The 14,367-nt window shown below is 43.4% G+C and overlaps 1 protein-coding gene across 6 annotated transcripts in view; it reads right to left on the bottom strand.

Moving 5' to 3' along the window:
• The window catches only part of tenm4 (teneurin transmembrane protein 4), a 115,554-nt gene that overhangs the window by 21,674 nt on the left and 79,513 nt on the right, over positions 1–14,367 (bottom strand). For 3 of the 6 annotated variants that reach the window (XM_076100847.1, XM_076100846.1, XM_076100849.1), the window contains 5 exons: positions 11,731–11,980; positions 11,285–11,305; positions 7,300–7,532; positions 6,310–6,464; positions 1,165–2,042 (listed from right to left, as the gene is read on the bottom strand). In XM_076100847.1, coding sequence (XP_075956962.1) covers positions 1,165–2,042; positions 6,310–6,464; positions 7,300–7,532; positions 11,285–11,305; positions 11,731–11,980 — 1,537 coding nt within the window. The remainder of the gene's footprint in view (positions 1–1,164; positions 2,043–6,309; positions 6,465–7,299; positions 7,533–11,284; positions 11,306–11,730; positions 11,981–14,367) is intronic. The other 3 variants (XM_076100848.1, XM_076100845.1, XM_076100850.1) reach the window with 1 other exon arrangement.

Below are 14,367 nucleotides of genomic sequence, written 5' to 3'. Positions count from 1 at the left end.
TAAATGTCTGCTCAGATTAAACAGAGCGTCTGATTATGTGTCAGACATTATGAGTGTTATATTCCTCCAGCGAGGTGTAACAGATGTGTGACCAGCTTAATCACACTTTTTGGAATGACACCCAGTTAGGACAGTGTCCCTTGGAACAGTATATTAAGCTAAGGGACAAATTGCTCCATAGAAGTCACGAGACCAAGAAATCCTGAGCTCTAACGCTGCAGCGTATGGGAGCGTTTTCAATCGTTCCCTATTACTGCCTCTGGCTATTTGTTTATGCATATATTTCCGGGGCTTTGTCGCAGACCTGCGAGTATAATGCGCCAGCCAGCAGATATGTGTTGTTCCCTTTACCTAACAACTAAAAACGAGCTATGGTCTGCAGTTTGTCACTACAAGCAAGAGTGCAAATGAGTAACATATCATCCAGTAATCCTATTTTGTATGATAACAGCAAATAGGATTACGCCCATACTTCCACAGGTCTTGTAATGTGAGTGACATAGACGCACGTCAACACGTAAAAAGGTTGCTTGTGCGCCAAAATACTAAACTCAAGATGTCAAAGAGCTCTTCAACTCTAGACATTTTGTCACTAAAGAATCTTCGCATTAAGTGCTACCACAAGAGCTTCCAGTTCAGATATTCCAGAAATGACAAACTGTATATTGGATCTGACAGATCTATTTAGAGCCATAAATTCCACCTCTTAGTTTGTTTTGATTGCAAACTCTCCTGTCGTCTCAGGTCCTGCAACTTTCTTAGGCCATGCAACCAACTCATTCCCCTCACCTGTTCTTCCCTGCCCTTTGCTCATTCTCTCATTAGTCCCTCAGTATTTGTACCAGTCCACTTTCACTTGGTGTGTTCCTGCCCAGCCTTTCCTAGCCCGTCTTATAGGATTCGCCTTTTCTGACCCTGCTTGCCTTTTTGTTGGACCTTAGAAATCTGGCCGACCCCTTTTTGGATTTGTTAGCCTTACTGACTGATCTCCTGGTATTGAACTTGCCTGAACTGATAAGTGCTTATCGTGCTTTTGGGTTCAAGTTTACATTTAGTTGCTCTCTTGGGTGAAGTAATAATCTATGATCAGCTCAACTGGCATTAAGAGTCTGGGTGTAAGAAATAAAAAGGAGTTTTCTTTTAATGTTTCTAAATATTACTCACTCAAAGAAGGTTGTCCATCCATTTTCATTCGTCTTAGTTGCGAGGAGTCCTGAGCTTCCATGGTAGGTCATTACAGCTAGTTCTTGACCCTGGGCAGCAACAGTTTTAAGGGCATTGTTGGTGCCAATGGTGAACCAGAATGTCTGTCCATCGGGGACCATCAGCCACAGAGGCATTCCTGTTGTGTCTCGACGGATGTTCACTATGTTTTTGTTCCTATCAGTGATGCTGGTTAGATCTCCTGCTCCCGTGTAGGTCAGATTGTAGAGGTGGTCTCCTGTAGTCAGACTCTGAGTGAAAATGTGGCTGCCGTTGGAGTCGAACAGGTAGAGTTCATCGTGAATGGGAGAGGACACCTCGTACATGCTGAGGGGATTCAGGTAGGGCTTGTTTTTGCGCACAAAGCGGATACGAATGTTGCCCAGATCCGCAATATAAAGCTCCCCGTTCGGACACACCGCCAGAGAAGAGGGTGCATTCAGCTTAGCATCCTTGGCATAGCCTTCGTCTCCAAAGTAACAATCGCAGTTGGCGTCATTCTTGCAGTCACAGCCACTCGGTGCCCCTGCAACCAGGGAGATCTCTCCATTGGTGGACACCTGTCGTACTCTGTTTATTTTCTTTTCATCTGACTCAGCGATGTACAGAACGCCAGTGTGGGACACAGCCAGGGCGTTGGCGGACTCAAGGGTGGCATGGATGGCCACTTTGCTCATGAGGAAATGATCAATCCCGGGCACTTGGCAGTGCATGGGCCGGCCCGCTACAATACGGACTTGATGGTTTTCTGAGATCTTGAGCACTACGTTGTTGTCCAGGACGTACAGGGAGTTGTCCATGGGACTCACTGCCAGGTCTGTGGGCCACTCAAGGCGCACCTAACAGGAAGAAAACACCAAGAATATCAGCTTTGGGTCACAAAAAACATACCATACTTTTATTGATCCGCACATTTTCACTTTATCAGAGGAAAACGGTCCCTCAAGGGAAGAATTGTTGAAAACTGCTTACAAAAAAAAAGATAGGGCTGCTGTGAAAAAGGTGTGCTATCTCATAGCTTACGCTGGAAGCAAAAACTATTTTTTAAACGATTTATTATCTGATAAGGAGGAAGATAGCAGCTGGTGAGTTGTTAAAAGGGGAAATACAAAAGAAACATGCTTTTTAAGATCAGAGATGATAACAATAGTGGAGAAGAAAATGAGATCATTCAAACGATCAGATTAACTGAGAAAGAGCACAATGCAACTGATCAGGAGAACTCTGGACACCTGAGGGCTGGGCTTGAGTCCTGTATTTTTCCTTGCTTTGGGTTATTCATTTTGTAATGACAAGAGATTGCATAAGTCCTTGAGAAAGAAACTGGAGCACGCTTTCCAAATGAAAGCCTAGCCTGCCTCTGGCCTCCCAAATTATGAATTATTGTTCTGCTAACAATATATCAGGCTTTTAACAAATTGGAATGATTAGATTGATCCAATTTACCGGTCTCCCGCTCACTTATGATCTCTTGGGAACATAATATGAAGTGCAATATTTCAATAGAAGCCTTGGAGCACCATCGAAGGAAATTAATTAAAACCTGGACAAAAATACAAAGAAAGGTCCAGACTTTAGGGCACCTATTAGATGGGGGCGGCTTTAGCATTGTTTTTTGGATACTTTCCCCTACAAATGGGAATGGGAAGGTGAATAAATTGATGTAGCTGTTACTGTGGTTGCCTAATTTGTCATAATGACCTGGTGATGCATAAACCCTTATCCCGATAATTAATAAGGGAGAAATCTCTGCGCATCAGGTCATGTGTACTTTGGCCTTACATACATTGTTACCTCAGGACACCATATCATGCTCCTTAATGACATGTTATGGAGGAGGGGGGGGGGGGGGGGCTGAATTATGCACTTTGGGAATGCCAAGTGAGTAGAAAGCTAATAGAAACTGACCAATGCAACACGCTGAGTTCATTGTGTGAGTGTGTATCACAGTAAAAACAAAAAGGACAATGGAGATGCTTTTTGGCCATGAAGACGGCATCAACCTATTGTCCAGTGGTTTAACAAAAAATTCACAGAAATTCTTCAATAAAAAATGAAGGTAAAAATGCCTCAGAGAAATGGTTTTTCACTGATTAATACGTCAAGGCTGACACATTATAGTCAACTTCTTACGACATGCTGCTCTGCATTGCCCAGCACAAAACACATGGCTCTAAAATAAAACAAAGTCTGCTCTCCATATAATACCGTGTATCTACACGCTCTTGGCAATTTTCTAATTCAAAGGGCAACGCTGACAAAACAATTAATCCAAACCTGACAAGGGATTCTACGGAGATGGTTCCCTGCCACTCTCTACAAGCAGAGCATTTGTCCACCTTTGATTGAAAAACAGATTTCAGCATCGCACACAGCTCACATCCCATAAACCTCCCTTCATCCCCCACAACACAGAGGAGGTTTATATAATAGGACATATCTTGGGTCACATACAACAAACAGAGGGGGGACCGGCAGTGGAAACATGTCTTTCAGTGAGCAGAAAATGCATTGACTTGGGAAATGAAGGGGAGACTTTCAATTTCTTAAAACCTATTTCTTGTCAACACTGGTGGCTAAATATTTCATGAGTCAGTGTGTGGAGTGGCTCGGGGGAGCTGCCTGTAAGGAGGTTTTCACGCCACTCTGACTGATGAGGGGATTTTTCCCGTGCTGCTGTCCCATATGCTGTAACCCGATCATACCCTCCTCTTTCTTTATACAGCGGGGCAGCTGTCAGTAGTGCCTGTCTGACTCGGCCGCCACCAGCAAAAAAAAAACCAAAATGCGCTCATCACCCGAGGAAGCGAGCCACGGATTTGCACCAACACAACTATTTTTAAATGTATTTAAACTTGTATTAGAACTGTAATGTGATTTTCCATCAGCAATCTCTTCACTCTGCCAGCATGATGCCTGTCTGAAGGAGAGTAATGTGTCATGATTTGAAGTCCCTCTAAGATTTGAATTGAATGTCACAGTCAGAGCCTTGATCAAGCTTTCTGAAGCTGCTAACACCCTTGAAATATGTTCAAGTGATCTTGTTTTAAGACATGGTTTCCTTCTATTTAAGTTTGAACTCGGCAGGAGGGTGCGGAGAAGATTTTCAAGAGAAAGATAAAATGGAAAAAAAGATTTCTGAAACAGTGAGGACCCACGGCCTTGGTGTAAACAAATTAAAAGATTCACGAAGAGGTCAAACTCTTGTCCTTTTGCATGATAATGAAAAGTTTGAAGAAATAAAGCTTACAGAGCTGCACGTTGAATTAAGAGTGAGTTTTGCTGCAGTGTGCTCGCTACACAGATGGCATGGCAAGATAACAATGACCTCATCAGGGGAGAGAGAGAGAGAGAGAGAGAGAGAGAGAGAGAGAGAGAGAGAGAGAGAGGGAGAGAGAGAAAGAGAGAGGGAGAGAGAGAGAGAGAGAGAGAGAGAGAGAGAAATTTGACACAATTGTTTAGCCTAGAACAGGTGAGGTACAGCAAAAGTAATGACCACTGTGATGAGGCTTCTCCAGAGAAACTCTGGTCCTAAGTGAGGGATTGGGGAGTGTTTGAAGTGGGAAGCTATGTGCCCTGGATGAATTTTTAATGGATGCTTTTTACTGTCTGAGTGTCTCTGGCAGTGCTAGTGCGATTTGTCATCGTTGTAGAGCTGCAGTCAGTCTGCCTGTGTCCTCGCTGCTGTGAAGCACGGATGGCGAGAGCATCTATAGGTGCTTTTGTTTGTGTGCAGGGAAAGGGGGGGGGGGGGGGGGGGGGGACTAAGGGAGCAGCAAGCACAGGTCATGAGGCGGATGGAGCTCCCCCAGGGCTGGATATGGGCAGCTGGAGGCTTTGCTCCCTCCACTGAATACATCATTTCACAGACACACAGAAAGCTTCTCTCTGCTGGCATCCGAGGCCCCCTCAGGACCTGTTTGCTAGTCGTCGTACTCGATAACAAACAGGATGGGGCAAGAAACGGACTGGTGCATGCAGTGCAGGGCTTGGACATCAATCAAATCTTATCATTACAGCCTGGGAATAACCTTCTCATGGGAGTAAAACTATAACAATTAAAGATAGTGTAAACAACACATACATACATAATTGTGTTATTTTTGGATTATACATTACTGCTATGGCATGTATGGCAAAACAACCCCGAACTACCTGGGTTGAAAATTATAATTTCAGGAAAAAAAAAAACAGCCAATGCGAAAGCTGCTGGAGTATGCAAAAAGTCTGTCACGTCACCTCCAAATGGAAGTGACTGAGCTAGAGGGTGATGTGACCTCAGTGCAGTGTCCTTTCCTGGGGAATGTGCGTCTGAGGTAGCGGTCTGGTTCATATGTGTGCATGTGTGTGTGTGTGTGTGTCTACATTTGTTTGCCTGCATCATAGAACATGTGTGCATGAATCGAGAGCCAGCTAGGTTAAAGGTCATCATCCCCCTGCAGCTGTAGGTCAACAGCCCCTTGCATTTGGGGTTGTGTGGCCACTTGACACAGACATGGAAGCTGTGGGGACTACAGTGCCACCTCTGGTTTCAGCATGGCTCTTGGTTAACCTAAAGCCTTCCACTTTATCTGGTCCGTATTCTTTTTTTGCTTAAAAAAGTCTATTGTAAATTGTGTGCAATCTACGTATAGTTTCACATATTGTCACATTGTGTTTTTAATGTTTTTTGCGGCTTTGCTGCATTACAAACATCCTCTTGATCTGACCTGAACTGAACTATTTCAGTCATCAGCCTTCATTCATGACAACTCAGAGGTTCAGAAACGTTACTAACATGAGCTTAAGTGAACACAGGAAAACAGAATCCAGCCTGAAAACGGGCAGTGGAATCCCAACAGAGTGCCTGTGAGCTCTAACTTCCTTCCTCTACCTATCCTTTGCAAGTCCTGTGGATCTAAAAACTGGCGTCATGCAGCCGATAAACAAATGTGGATCAAAACTAAGCCGAGGGCCGCTAGATCCCGGCTAGGAGCTTCCAGCTACAGACACAAAATCTCACACGGGGATGTCAGCATCCTAAAGACCGGGGTCAGTCAAGGAGACTGGTGTAGGCTGAGAGACAGGACAACACATGCCAGGCCGCCCAGGTCAGAGAGGTGGTACCTGAGAGATGTCCATCACTGCATCACAGCTGAGAGGTCGGGCAGAGGTCAGGTCATTGAAGCCCAGAAGAGTAGAGATGATACCGTTCTGATCAATCCTGCGAATCATGGTCCCATCCACAAAGAAGATTACACCGTACTTATCCACCGTAATGCCTGCAAATGGACAGGAGAGGGAAATATCCATCGGTTATTTTGTTTATCTGCAACTTAATGTGCGGACAGAGCACCACTAAATGACAATTAAGCGCTATTCACTGCAATAAAAATTAAAGACTAATCACGGCAATGAAAGCTAATGCGAGGATTGATTTTCCAAAAAATCAATAGTGGAGAACAATAGACACATCAAACAGATGATGAGTGCTGTATGTATTGATTCAATTACAACAAAATATGTCATCAATGTAGTCTCTTTCTCTCATGCTCTCTCAGCCTGAAACAACAATGAGGCGGAGAATACTAACCTCAGCCAGGCACTATCACTTCAGGGTCTGTCAGACAATATTCAAGCAGCTATGCACATCTAGTCACGACAGTTATGGCAAAATGTTCTATTTTCAATGCAAACCTGGAATATACTGTAGCCTTCATGCTAAACCTTTTTTTTGTGGGACTTGAGTGTTATTTCAGAGCATATGAATCACAATGTCATCCCGATGGAGGACAACAAGTAAGCATGTGATCTAGTGACTAATGCATCATCCAGATATGGAAACAAGAAGAAGACAAAGAACACCCCAGGAAACAAAAGGAAAAGCATGCTATAAATAAATGTAGTTTTAAATAACTGAGCGAGTGAGCTATATGTACGCGTAGTTAGTGATGGAGGTTAGATAAGACCATTTAACGCATGAAAACTATTATTATATAGTATTGATCTAGCCCCTGGGACTAATGTCATTAACTATCAAGCTTGAAAAGAAAAAAAGACCCCCAAACTGACTTGGTACTGCACATTACATTGATCATAACAACCTCCATTCAATACCTCTGGGGTTGGTGAGAGTGGCCTCAACGGCCTTTCCTCCATCCCCGCAGCGAGCGTCATCGTATGGGAGACACTGGTCGCCGGTGCCCGCCACCAGCTCTAGATTCTTGGCCACGTCTTTCACAGCATTCATGGATTTCACCTTGAACACCTTCCTGCTGCTGGTGTCCGAAAGGTACACGGCACCGTTCACCGGACTGGTGGCCAGGTAGTACTTATGAGCGGGGCTGTTGCTGAGAGAAGGGAAAAAGGAGAGGAAGAAGCCCAAGTCAATAAAACTGGAAGGGCTACGGCGCGTTCAAATAAGAAACATTGTTTAATACAATTAAAATGGATTCAAAGCCATTTAGAGAGTCAATTGGGCACAATTACAGTTTAAACCATGGAATAATGGAATGAGATTAAACATGGCAAAATAGAATGAGATTAAACATGACATAATAGTGGAGCTTATAACTCATCTACAATACAGTCAGCTTAGTTAGAAATCCCTGGTGTCAAAAGAGAGTGGAAACTCCACTCGTCTATAAATGTGTTAGATACACAGCAGTCATGTGTGAAAATACTGTCCATGTATAGATATAGATGTCTAGTTTCTTTTAGAGTATTGAAACAACAGCAACGATGGAGGGGATGCAGAGTTAGGAAGTCAAAGAGAAATGAGGGTCTACTCAGTCATTGGATCCTTTGACAGAAATCCTAATCACTCCCTCATCCCTGACCCACGAAATCTTTGCAATATTATCTGTCTATACAGTAGCTTAACTGTTGCTTATAGAGGTACAAACTAGTGAGTTTTCTTGTTCCCCTGGGACTTCTTTAGAGAAACCCAAATACATAGCTGAAGCAATTCCACACATATGTGTCCATCAGGCACAGCGCAGTAAAAAGATATCCTATTAAACTACCAACCAAGTCAGGAAAGCAATCCTTCATATCCACAGGAGGTGGCCCAACCTGACAGATAGACAAAAGAGCCAAATATAACCAATCCTGCTGTGGCGCGACGCAGGCAATCTATTGGCACACTCAAGTCAGGATATAGGTGTCAGAAAACACAGAAAACAAAGATGACTGTCGGTAGACAAATCCATAGTAGTACAAATGAAGTGGCAGGGAGGACTGTTTCCATTAGGAATCTACTCCTGTATATAATAAAGACATAGTAACGGAACTCGATACCTTTGAGGCGTCAACCCAAATAACCCAGTACCAAGTTACCCAGATCTACAAAACAATAATTATTTGTATGGTTTTGCCCGCAGCCAATCGCTGCACGAAATTAGCTAATCTATTATAAATTAGTGGTGTAACGGACCACTGTCGATCCGTGATCCGTACAGATCACCCCTCACGGTTCGGCACACATGTGAACCGCGGATTAATTACACAGTTTACCTTAACCAACACAGTGTGAAATAAAGTTTTACTGACATCCGCCAATGTTAAGTAAAATATGCGATCAGGACATCGTCATTCATGTTACATTGTAAACAACCAATCCGTGTTGAAAATGACCGGAGGACAGCTGGTAAAGTGGCTAATGGACAAGTTAGTTTACACTAACTCTAAGCAGCTTATAATACGTCATTAAAACTACTAATGACAAGATTTGTTTGAATCAATGAAAGTACAATCATTTATTTCCTTATAATTTAAATTGTGTGCCTTTATGAAAAAACACTATGCATTTCTTGAACAAAGTAAAAGGATAACATTTAGAATTTTTGATGGTACACTGACTTCAGAGTGGTTGAAATGACGACGTTTGGGACGATGGCAAAAAATCCTGGAGCATTGTAGCTGGCGCTGCTATAATCAAACAACAAAGGGATCCGTTTCTGCCAATATGGATCATCAATGATCTGCAATTAGTATCAGCGGCAAAAAAAAACATGATCAGGGATCTAAAAGTTATATTTGCTTCCTTTTTTTTTTTTGCGCTGATCTGATCCGTGAGTTTTATGATCCGTTGCACCACTAATATAAATAATTGAAACCATTATCAAGTAAACAAATAATTGCAGTATTTCCCTGTCGTTGTTGACTGTTGGTCAGACAAAACAAGGAATTAGTAACCAGTTTAGTGGTGTAGTGTTTAGCGTCACCTTAATGATGACCAGCGTTATCAGAGCAGGATACAGCACAGTTCTGCCAGACATGATAAGCGTTACCCGGAAACCTGTCAGCAGGGTGTCATTCAAAGTGGATTAAGACAGAATTTCAACTATAACCTTCAGGGTTCTTTAAGGGCTTATGGCCAGCATGACAGGGCCAACGCTTATCTTTGTATAATACAACAAGAAGGAAAGACCAGTGGGTCTGTGGGATTGTCAACTCCGGTACGTAACTTTAAATGACAATTGACCTTCAATGAATCAGTGATGACAGCACACTGCAGCAAACCTCAGGCACACATGTCACAATCAGCCCACTGACCAAGTTGACTGATATGTTGGTCTACAGTACATTCCAGGTACAACTGGATGGATTAGGGAAAAAACAAAAACAACACTGCTGTTTTAGAGTAGGTCAGTATCAAGCCTCAATAACTGGATTCTACTTAGCATTCTATCTGCCATGTGCAATCGGCTGATACCTTATCAGCTCCCAGTTGCATGTAGAACAGTGTTGGTCCCCCCCCATAGTGTTTGAAAGTATGAGGCGTTATTCCCTGACCTTGAGCCATGGCCACATACTCCATCTATATTCACTGACAACATCTAGTTTGTAGAAGATAATTGGATTTTGCTGCATGCTGGCGCGGCAGCGGAGGGCGCGCGGTTGGAGTGGACGGGGACATCCTTAGTAGGGGGTCAATGAACATCGCAGTGAGAACAACCACCTCCCAGTACTATCGCTAGCTCACACGTGAACAGGAAGGCAGCCATCCGTTTCATACGGACACATGCTGTGTTTTTCCTTCGTAAATCTCCTTTTTAATATGTAAATGTGTTAGGGGTGCTGAGAGAGAAGGGACGGAGCTTTGACATTTCTTTAGATGTGCTCTAGCAAACACGGCACGGGTCTATATGGGTCAGTTTTAAGTTAGTGTATGTGAGCGTACTAACGTCTTGTTCGTGAACAAAGACATCCGAGATACAAAGACTGACAAAAAGATAGATGCGGAGAGACGGGAAAAGCAATAGAGAGCATCTGAGCGTTTTGTTAATGTGGCCGTTCTTGAAAATAGAGGCCAGTGACCTGCATCCCCTCGCTTTTCATCCTCAGTTTGACTACATGTTCCCCAGCTGTAGTCAAGACCCTTTGATAGAAAATCAATCAATAGCCCTTTGCCCGAGACATGGTATCTAAAGACAGCACGCAGAGATTTCCCCTTACCGCCACCTGCTAAGCCAAATGAGGTCTTTGTATCTTAAACCACTGATAAGATCCACACTGAGTTGCCATCTTTTTAGTCGCACCTAGATACATATATTAAAGCGTTATGAAACTTCTTTCCTATCGTGCTGTTGTGTTTCATTGCATGTAGCAAGATGTGCCTAACACACTGGCAATGCAATGTATGTTCTATATCCCGCTCTGAACTGTTGACTTGATTCCTTGACTACTTGACAGATGGCGATTCCAAAACCATTTTAATTAAAGGGAGACATTAAAAAGCATAATACTAGATGACTCAATACTTACATGCCTATATTGGTCAATGTTATTTGACCCCCATTATCAATCCTGTGGAAAAGTGCAGCCTCTACTGAGCCAACGATAGGCTGCATTCTCTCTTTGCAATTACACACACAAATGCCCTGTTGTGAGCAAGCCACTGAATCCGGAGATTCAGTAAGATCATAAACCGCCAATAACCTACTAAATCTGCAGCTTTTTACAGCTCAAATTTAAAGATATGATCTTCAAGCTGCTCAAAAGTGCACGTCTGAAATGGGCTCAAACGGGCACTTTGACATCAAGTATGTGGGCTGTGTCCTCTTTCTATATTAATTTGAGCAAATACCGTTTGGCTTACCTATGCCTGAAGTCTTTATTTCTGTTTGCCAAGAGCAGCAGAAAATGAGAGAGGAAAAGACAGGAGAGGAAATGTTAGTTGTTAGAAGATAGAATAAAAAAAAACGGCTGTTAGTGGACAGATTTATTTAAAAGAGAATCATGACAAAGAATAATTCATTATTATTACTAATTCCTTATCTACTCAAACCTCCGTCTTTGCTGACGATAACAGAGAAATTAATCTTTTCCTGGAACATCTTCTGTTAAGACCCCATTACATCCTCCTCAGCCCCTATCAGGGCCAAACTGCAGCTGTTACAGGTGGATGAGACGGGCAGGACCATCAATCCTGGGCCTGAGGGCGTTTCTGTCTATCTCAATCGACCTCAGTGGTTTACGACCTGTGTGCAAGCCCATCTGAGCTCATGGTCCTGAGTGAATGTTAGCAGGCTACTCCTCTGTTACCTGAGCTCCAGGACGCTGGTGACGTTCCCCGTGGTGAAAATCCTCCTCACATAGTTGAAGTCGCCCACATACAGACTTCCATCTGAGCCACACGCCAGAGCCACGGGGGCCAGCAGCTTGTTTCCGTCAGCAAGGCCATTACAGCTGGGGCAGGAGATGCTGCGCCTGCGCCCGTTCCCCATCACACTACCGATTACAGGAGGCTGCTGGGAGATGAAGACGTTCTCCCCGTTGCCCATGTGAAGAATTCCTGATGAGGGCACAGGAAAGAAAAGTAAGTAAAAACACCTGCAACGTGTCTAGGTTGAGCAGAGTTGACTGGGCTCTATTTCCTTAAAATTGGATGCGAGCAAAAATGCAAAGACTCGGTGGAGTTGTGGAGCGAGTGAAAACGGAAATTTCTAATTTTTGCCATTTTGGTAACCGGAGGTGGGCTCCAACACTAGGCGGTTAAATCAGCTTCTCTTTTCTTTGAAAGCAGCAGTGTTTCCTAAAATGCCAGGAAGTGCATCCGGGCCAGTTTCTCCCAAGACAAAAACAAGAGGCTTTATTATACGATGAATATTTAGCACCAAAAATATGTTGCCAAAGGCAGATGAAGTTGGATTTATATTTTACGAGGCACTTGAAATCCTGTCAACAAACCTTTTTACAAGAAATATATTCAGGCAGTTACAATACAACTACAAATATATGAAACTAAAAACTAAGTTACTGTTGACTGTACTTTCCACCACAGTGATAACAAAGGTTGCACCTAATTAGTCATATTTAAGCATGTTTGCATGCATATATAAATTACACTTCTGCAAATTGTTCATGCAATTCACATTACAACATTAAGTCAAGTCAATTTTATTTATGAAGCCAAAATCCCAAATCCCAAATTTGCCTCAGGGGGCTTTACACCCTCTGTCCTCTTCCACTTCAGATAAGGAAACGTTCACACAACATACATTTGATATGATTACAGGAACATTTATTGTTTGGAGTTTTACTTGATTAAAAAATGTTGCTGCATTAAGGTAAAGGTGCTCAAGACACATCCGGCTGGATGCTGCCATCTACACTTGCAGAAATCTGCAGATAAACTTTGAATCTGTAGAGAACAGCATTCCAGACTGGTGTGTAGAGATGCATAGGGGCTATATCAATAGGTTTGCAAATTCCTCGTCAGAAGATTTAATTAATTAAGACACCCGTGCTGTGTGTGTGATAATGGGCAGTGCCGTTAACAGCCAAAGGATTAAAACGGAATGCTCGAGTCGCTGTGTTTGTTTGTAAATGGGCAACTAGCTTGCTAACACGTTACTGGTGATAACTTGGTAAGCTAATGCTATTCTAGTGCCACCATGCTGCAAAACTCTCCTGGTCGCTAATTGCAGATTAAAATATATATTGAATAAAGACTTTAAAAGAGAGTGAAGTTCGACACACAGACAATAATCTGATGTGTGCACCTCTGCCAACTGAAGCCATGGAAATTGCTCTGTGTGCCCGTGTTTGCAATAAGAGGTGGTCTTAGCGGATGGAAACTCAGGCACAATTTCACGCCAAAATGGGGAGCAAAAAGCCCTTGGCACAAGTGGAATCTCTTGGAGCTAGAAAATTACCACACGGGCACACAATCACAAAAAAAAATTGACTTGCCCCGATTAAAAATGGCAGCACGCCTGCCTCCCTGCCTCCACCAGCTTTGTGCATGAATAAAAGTAGAGCCGTATGAATACAGTCCATGTGCAGGCATTCAGGCATGCAAACCCCCTAAACACACGCACACACAAACACACACACACACACACACACACACACACACACACACACACACACACACACACACACACACACACACACACACACACTGTGTTTCCATTAGTGTTGCCAATCTACTCTTGGAAAATTATCAAATATGTTAATGTAAAGATGCTCCTGCTGCCCAATCAATGTAATCATATTTGAAATTCAGCATCTGTGTGTCTGCAGGAGTTTGTCTGCTTCTGATGGTACTTGGTGACCTGAGTTCTTTGAGCAGCACAACATTTGGTGCATCAGAAAGGATCAGCCAAGCATCCCCTTCCTGGGACTTGATTTAATATTAGGGGCTGCTGCTGCTGGGAGTAGCAGACTGACAGCAATTAAATAAGGGATGATTCTAAAAATGCTGGGCATGAACAGGACATGGAGGTGCCAACTGGGGTGGTTGCATGGGGGGGGGGGGGGGTCGGGGGGGGGGGGGGAGTAGCTCTCTCTCCGTCCCCCGGACAACACATTCAGACTTAGCAGGTTTAGTGTGATGGATCAAACTGCAACCTCCCTGAGCACTTTTCATATAACTATGCCTCATCTCCTCTGATGAGCCCTTCCAGACACAAACAAATGGTAAAGACTGGCCATTGACAGGTGCTGCCATAAGTTTTCCTTTCTCTCCATTCCTACTTCTGCACCTCAGGAGTAATTTGCTGGCAATGGGAAAATTGACCCCCCCTCACCTAAAAATGGACAGCAGTAATAAAAATGTCAGATCTATCTGAGGATATATGACTGCTGAATTGAAAAAGCCTCAAAATGCCACAGACGGGGAGGACAATTCAATGTTACACAAAAAGCATCATCTGAGGCGCTCGGCGGACATGGTGG

Source organism: Anarhichas minor, unplaced genomic scaffold (genome assembly GCF_050575085.1).
Source record: "Anarhichas minor isolate MPS153535 unplaced genomic scaffold, ASM5057508v1 ptg000026l, whole genome shotgun sequence".
Taxonomy (NCBI): domain Eukaryota; kingdom Metazoa; phylum Chordata; class Actinopteri; order Perciformes; family Anarhichadidae; genus Anarhichas; species Anarhichas minor.
This window is presented reverse-complemented; position numbering and strand designations above follow the sequence as displayed.